This window comes from Suncus etruscus, chromosome 1 (genome assembly GCF_024139225.1).
Source record: "Suncus etruscus isolate mSunEtr1 chromosome 1, mSunEtr1.pri.cur, whole genome shotgun sequence".
Lineage (NCBI taxonomy): Eukaryota > Metazoa > Chordata > Mammalia > Eulipotyphla > Soricidae > Suncus > Suncus etruscus.
Window position 1 is genome coordinate 205,169,966 of NC_064848.1, and position 7,675 is coordinate 205,177,640.

Consider the following 7,675-nt stretch of genomic DNA (forward strand, 5'->3'; position numbering starts at 1 on the left):
CCCCCCCCCCCCGCCCCAGGCTGGAGTGCGCCTGCGCGTGTTCCTGTTCCTCCAGATGGGATGGAGGAGGCGGGACGCTCCCGGCGGGATAGAGCGGCCCCTGCTGCGGGCTGATGGGAACGTAGCGGACTCGGAGGAGTCCGCCCCCCCCCACCGTCCCAGGCTGGAGTGCGCCTGCGCGTGTTCCTGTTCCTCCAGATGGGATGGAGGAGGCGGGACGCTCCCGGCGGGATAGAGCGGCCCCTGCTGCGGGCTGATGGGAACGTAGCGGACTCGGAGGAGTCCGCCCCCCCCCACCGTCCCAGGCTGGAGTGCGCCTGCGCGTGTTCCTGTTCCTGCAGATGGGTTTTTCTGGTCTTGCTCTTCCCTCCCCAGACTGGGACGGGCTGTGCTGGGAAGATGCCTGATGACTTCCTTTTAGATCTTTTATTTTTTGGTTTTTGGGTCACACCCAGCTGTGCTCAGGGCTTACTCCTGGCTCTATGCTCAGAAATCGCTCCTGGCAGGCTCAGGGAACCATATGGGATGCCGGGATTTGAACCACTGACCTTCTGCATGAAAGACAAATGCCTTACCTCCATGCTATCTCTCCGGTCCCCCATATATTTTTTATAACCTCTCTTTATTCTGTCTCAGGCGCCTTGAACCTTGCCAAGCGGTGCAGGGCCATGCAGTGCCAGTAATTGAACCCTGGGCTTCTTACACATGAAGCAGGCACTCAGCTTTTACTGACCCCTCAAAAATTTCTGACCCCTCAAAAATTCTTGCTTTTGTTTTTGTTTTTTGGGTCACACCCGCAGCGCTCAGGGGTTCCTCCTGGCTCTATGCTCAGAAATCACTCCTGGCAGGCTCTGGGGACCACATGGGATGCTGGGATTCAAACCACCTTCTACATAAAAGGCAAATGCCTTACCTCCATGCCATCTCTCCAGCCCTTCTTTTTAGATTTTTGTTTCTTTGTTTTTGTGCCACACATGGCCACACTCAGGGGTTCCTCCTAGCACAGGATCATATGGGATGCCAGGGATCAAATCCATGGGTCAATTGCGTGCAAGGCAAATGCCCTACCCGCTGTGCTTTCCCTTAGCGATGCTTAGTGACTTTTTTTTTTTTTTTTTTTTGGTTTTTGGGCCACACCCATTTGACGCTCAGGGGTTACTCCTGGCTATGTGCTCAGAAATTGCCCCTGGCTTGGGTGGACCATATGGGACACCGGGGGATAGAACCGCGGTCCGTCCTACGGTAGCACGGTAGCGCTTGCAAGGCAGACACCTTACCTCTAGCGCCACCTTCCCGGCCCCCCCCCTTTTTTTTTTTTGATGACTTTTTGATGTCTGCTGGGAGGTGGGATTCAGAGGTGCGCAGCCCGACGCCCAGATCACCCAAGGGCCAAGAATATAGGCACCACTGCCTCCTGCAACGTTGCTTTTGGATTTGGCTTCTGCCATGGACATAGAAAGGGTTGGAACAGTTAGCCAAGGGCTTTGAATTTCGGGTTTTTAGCTCCTCCCGCAGCCAGAAAGGTGGGGGGACTTCCACTCAGCTGAGTGAAGCACCTTGTTTGGTTTTTTGGTTTTTTTTCCTTCTGGTTTTAGGACTGTGGTCAAGGGCTACTCCTGGCCCTGTGCTTAGAAATTACTCCTAACCGTGCTCAGGGAATGCCAAGGACCTAATTTGAGTGAAGTGCATGAAAGGCAGATGTCTTCCCTGCTGTGCTGTCACTTCAGCCCCAAGGTACCCCATTTGTGAGCAAACCAACTCTATCTGCCCCCTTTTGAGGCCCAGGAGAAGCGCCGGGAGTAAAAGGTGCAAAAAGTCACCCCATGTGGGGGGACTCACTCCATCTCCTGTGTTCTGCCCCTTTGCCACACTTGCAGAGGTCAGAGAGGTGTTGTCTGAGAGTGACTGAATCTAGCTTTCACGCAAAGTTTAAGCCTGGGGAAACACAAAGTCCAAGGCTGGGAAAGTCTTGGCCCCTTCATCTGGGAAATCAGGGTAACACAATAAAATAATTCATTATGTAAATTAAATGGTGGATTCTACTTTTCTGTTTGTTTCAGGGCCACACTTAGCGGTGCTCAGAGGTTACTTCTGCTCTGAGCTCAGAAATCACCTCTGGCAGACTCAGGGGACCATATGGGATGCCAGAGATTGAACTCAGATCAGCTGCATGCAAGGCAAACGCCCTCCCCAATGTGCTATTGCTCTGTTCTCTTCTACTTTTCTTTGTGGTCTTGAGCCACACCTAGAGGTGTTCAGGGAACCATATCCAGTGCCAGGAATTGAATCTGGTCTCATGAACAAGGCAAGCGCTCTCTCCCACCCAACCTGTGCATTTTAAAGTCTGCTCATTGTTTTTGTTATCACTTGCGGGGCACATTTGTTACATTTGGGGATAAGTGCTAGGGTTTACTTCTGGGATGCTGGAGATGGAACTTGGGACAGCTGAGTGCAAGGTCAGCGCCCTCCCTGCTGTGCTCTGGCCCACATCAGTCACTTTAGTGGAGGACTTTGGACCATATTAGGTGGTGTGTGTGTGTGTGTGTGTGTGTGTGTGTGTGTGTGTGTGTGTGTGTGTGTGTATGTGTGTGTGTGTGGTGTTTGTGTACAGGGTGACCCTCTTTTGCTGAAAAGTACCCAGCAAAACTTGGCCACTCTTTCAACTTGGCCACTCGCTCCAGGTGGTGGAAATGGACCAGATAGTTTCGGCAGGTGCAGGGTGGGTGGGGCTAGGACCTGGCTTTGTCTTGGGGCGTTTGCGGAACTGAGGTGCTGGGGGCTTCACGTGCTTATCACAGTGCAGCTGCCCCTATCCTGCCACCTTTTGACTGCTGCTCATACTTGCAAATGGCTCTGAGTCTCCAGCTCTCCTTTGTCATCCTGGGGCTAAGCATCATGCGGAGCCCTGAAGTCATGGCCCGAGGCTTTCAAGCACCAGGGCTCGGTAGGTGGAAGATAAATGGTGAGCTGGGAGGGGGGGGCTCAAACCCCAGGACTCCTGGATGACTGCCACCTCCATCCCTCAGCCTGTCCCTCCTTCCTCCACCAAAACTCACCCCAGGAGGCTCAGGAACTGACCCAGATCCCCCGAAATGGGACCAGTCCCCTGCTCTTAGATGCACAAGTGTTTGTGACCAACGTAGTGAATGTGGTAAGTGGGGTCAGGACCTGCCTTGGGAGTGTTGGGGACACAGCCAGGGGCAGTGAACTGGGGGTCCAGCCTGCTGAGACACTGTCCCGGTCACCCAGGACATCCTGCGATACACCGTGTCTTCCATGCTGCTGCTCCGGCTGGTGAGTATGGGAGAAGGGGGTGGCAGGCCAGGGCAGTCCCCACCAGCAGCCACCTGTCAGAGAAAGGGCCCAACCAGGACCTTGTAGGCAGCAGGAGCTTGAGATGAGTCCTTGTGTGTGTCCCCCAGTCCTGGCTGGATGCCCGCCTGGCCTGGAACGCAAGCACAAACCCACGGCGTGTGGTCTCGCTGCCCTGGGACTCGCTTTGGACCCCGGGACTCACGATCCAGGAGGCGTAAGTTCTTGCTCTGGGAATCTGCCTCCCATTTCCATTAGGAAATGAAGAGGGATCAGTAAGGAGCCTAATCTTGGGGGTTCCCCTGCATTTTGGGGGAGGCTACACTTGGAGGCACTCCGGCATTATTCCTGGTTCTGCACTCAGAAATGACTTCTGGTTACCAACCTCAGGGGACCCTATGGGATGCCAGGGATGGAACCTGCAAGACAAACGCCCTCCCGCTATGCCATTCCCTAATCCCCTGACTTCTCTCCTGGGTCTGCAGTGGGGCTGGAGGAGTGCAGGTATCCCCGAGTAGTCTAGGGCCTAGGCTTCTGGTGTGGGGTCTTTCCTCCCTGCAGGCTCTGGGTGGACTGGCAGAACCCGAGTCCGAGGGTCCGAGTGGACCGTCACGGCTACGTGGAGCTCTACCTGGCCGTCACCATGGAGACCAACTGTGACCTAGAGCTCCTCCACTTCCCCCGGGACCAGAGCGACTGCAACCTCAGCTTCTTTGCTTTCAGCAACTCAGGTGATGCTGGGGGGCTGAGGGCTCTAGATTGGGGCAAGGGTGGGGATCAAAGCAAAAGCACAGCGAGGAGGGCGTTTGCCTTGCTTGTAACCCACCAAAGGTTTGATCCCTGGCATCCCATAGGGTCTCCAAAACCTGCCAGGATTCCTGAGCTGAGTAGGAGGAACCCCTAAGCACTGCCAGGGATAATAAAATATAACAAAACGAGAAGGGTGCTCTGAGCACCGACAAAAACTGCCCATCAGGTCTGTGCTCCAGCTTAGGGTAGTGAGATTTGGAAGCAAGAGCCTGTATCCTGCCCAGGCAGCTTCCTGCCTCTCTGTAGCTCCCCAACTTTGCTCCCCAAAGCATCTGCCCACAACTCCCCTGGAGGCCACACTACAGAGCTGACCTAACATCAGCTGGGGCCATTGGGGTCTCATTGCTGGGGCCACCCTGAAACGGGCAGTGCAAGGTGACCAGTGAGACAGCATCCTCCCACCTTTTCAATGTCTCCTAACCATGAATCCTCTCTGGGTGTGAGGTGACAGGCAGCTGGAGCCTGTCAATGCTCTTCCTGAAATAGTGGCACAGGTGTGTGTGTGTGTGGGGGGGGGTATTAGGGGGCATCTAACCTGCCAGTGCTGAGGAGCAAACCTTGGATGGCCCTTGGAGCCATCCTCCTCAACTCAAGTGCACTTTTTTTTTTTTTGTTTTGTTTTTTTGGGTCATACCGAGCAGCGCTCAGGGGTTACTCCTGGCTCTATGCTCAGAAATCGCCCCTGGCAGGCACAGGGGACCATATGGGGTGCCGGGATTCGAACCACCATACTTCTGCATGAAAGACAAATGCCTTACCTCCATGCTCTCTCTGACCCCTCAAGTGCACTTTTTTGTGGGGGCTTTTTGGGCCACACCTGGTGATGCTCAGGAGTTACTCTTGGCTCTGTACTTAGAAATCACTCCCTGGCAGGCTCACATGTGGTGCTATAGGATGTCAGGGATAAAACCCATGTCAGCTACATCCAAGGCAAACACCATTCTGGCTGTGCTAACACTCTAGCCCCAATTTTTAACTTTTTTTTTTTTTTTTTGCCATACACAACAAAGCTTAGGGATCACTCCTGGCAGACTTGGGGGGACCATACAGGAATCAAATAAGGGCTGGCCATATGCAAGGCAAACACCCTCCCCTATTATTCTGGCCTCTCAAGTGCATTTAAGGTTCTTTCTCCCACTGATGGAACAAATGTTGTGGGATGCTGTGAAATAAGGTTTTGGAAAAAAATAAGAAATAAGGTTTTGAGAAACCCTTGCTGGGGCCAAACTGCCTCTAGCAGCTGCCAAGAAGTCCCTCTATGTAGTGATGGTGTATCAGTCCCCTCCTGTCCCTGTCCCTCCTCTTAAGACTCATCAGGGCTGGGAGGGGTGAAGGGGTCCTTCTTCCTGAGTTCACCCCCCCCTGACACCCGCACAGCGGCAGAGCTGGAGTTCCAGGCCCATGCAGTAAACCAGATTGGTAGTGTCAAACGGGAATATGTGGTTCGGAACGTGAAGGCCCAAATCCCCCAAGAGCAGCTGGTGCCTTGCTTCCAGGTGAAGGTGAGTTGGGTGGGCGGGTTCCCTGGGGAGATGGGGTGCAGGGGTCCCGAGCCTGTGGCAGCGACCCCTGAACCCTACCTCCCTGCCTGCTTTTCAGCTTCACCTCCAGAACACAGCGGTCAAGGGCGTCATGGCCCTGCTGGTCCCCGGGGAGGCGCTGCTGTTGGCAGACGTGTGCGGGGGACTGTTGCCACTTGGGGGGCCCGAGCGCATTGCCTACAAGGTCACCCTGCTGCTGGGCTACCTGGTCTTCCATTCGTCCCTGGTGCAGTCTCTGCCCAGCTCCTCCTCTTGCAACCCGCTGTTCGGTGCGTGCATGGGGGAGGCAGGCTATGACAGCCTAGGGCTCCTCTGTCCTCGGCCCAAGCTGGCTCTGACCTTCAGCCCCCTTTTTGTCCCCCCAGTCTACTACTTCACAGTGCTGCTGCTGCTGCTCTTCTTCAGTACAGCCGAGACTGTGCTGCTCACGGGGCTGCTGGCCCGGAGTGACAATCCTGGCCCGCCTGACAAGCCGGAGCAGGCACCAAAGGAAGGTGGTGACCGCTGATAGTTTCCAGGTTCCCCCTGTCTGACCTTGGTGCTTGGGGCTTACTCCTGGTGGTATTCACCCCTCCGGGATGTTGGGGATCGAACCTGGGTCAGCTACATGTAAGGCAGTCATCTTTCTAGCTATACTCTCTGATTCCTAAGGCTCCAGGAAGTTTTGCTTCTTGGGTGCCTAGGTGACTCCCAGGATGGACCAATCAGCTGGTGATGGGAGAGACAGGGACAGGGACCAGCCCTTCTCTGGAGGGTGGATGAACCCCAGGAAATGGTGCCTTCCCTCTCCCCTCACAGAGGCCCCCCGAGAGCCGAGTGAGCAGCCCCGGAGAAGCTGGGTGAAGGCCGTGGACCGCATCTTCTTCCAGGCCTACGTGGTGGGCGTCCTGGGCAGCCAGCTGATCTTTGCGGGCACCTGGGTGTGGGCCACTTGCAAGTCCAACCCAGCCCCTGGCCTGGCTGCACCCCACGGTGGGCAGCCCAGGATGTGACAATGCTGGGAGAGGTGGGGGTGGGGGAGTCTGTGCAGAAGAAGGAGATCAACCCCTAGTCCCAAGACAGGGGCCGCCCAGGGGCGCATGAATAAATCCAATTCTGAAGTGAGCCAATTTTGTGAGCCCTGCCTTTACCTCCCCGGCCAGAAGGGGGTGCCACGCAACCTCTCTTGGCCCCTAGCCCCCAGGCCTGACTCCTGGGACACAGCCCCTAGAGGCAGCAGACACAAGCTGTCCTGACTGGGGGGGGGGGGGGGGGGCAGGCACCCTAGACTCAGAACATAACACTGCCAGGCAGACCAGTCTGGCTACATCTCCAGGTCCTCTGCACCAGGCCCTAAAGCAGGGGTCTTAAATTCAATTTACCGGGGTGCCGCAGGAGGTAAAGTCGGAGTGATCCTTGAGTGCAAAGTCAATAGTAAGAGTTGAACATTGGGGGGTGTGACCCAAACAACTAAAACAAAACAAAACAAAAAAAGATTCCTCTAGGGCAGGGCCACAAAATGTTGTACGGAGGGTGGCAAACGGGGCCCGAGGGCCCCGAGTTTGAGACCCCTGCTCTAAGGAATGGGGAAGGAGCCAGAGCCACAGCACAGCAGGGAGGGTATTTGTCTTGCATGCAAGGGTTCAAACCCTGGCATCCTATAGGGTCCCCCAAATGTGCCAGGAGTGATTTTTGAGCACAAAGCCAGGAGTAACCCCTTAAGTGCCAATGAGTTCGCCCAACACACACTAAAAAATAAGACCATGGAAGCAGCGGCTATGCAGCTGTGGACACAGCCAGGCAGGAAATCTCTGCTCCCATCCATGCCTGCAGCTGTGGGCACAGCCTCATGTGCATGGTCCTTTCCCAACACGACCCCTGCTGACCAGCACCGGGGCCCCAGAATACCAGGCGTGCCAGATCTGCTCTGTAGGGACTGGAGCAAGGCTGCAGGTGGGAGGGGTGGTATCTGGGCTGGGCCAGTGAAGAGGCCCCGCTGGGTCCCCTAAAGGATATGACTCAGCGGGCACAGA

General features: G+C 55.5%; 1 protein-coding gene across 1 annotated transcript; it reads left to right on the plus strand.

The window, feature by feature from the left end:
- The first annotated feature begins 2,895 nt into the window (after positions 1-2,895).
- ZACN (zinc activated ion channel) lies at positions 2,896-6,655 on the plus strand. The gene is given in 9 exon segments (XM_049768562.1): positions 2,896-2,944; positions 3,027-3,151; positions 3,250-3,294; positions 3,423-3,529; positions 3,874-4,043; positions 5,500-5,624; positions 5,722-5,932; positions 6,029-6,190; positions 6,474-6,655. Coding segments are annotated over 9 exon segments (1,176 nt in total).
- The last annotated feature ends 1,020 nt before the right edge of the window (positions 6,656-7,675 follow it).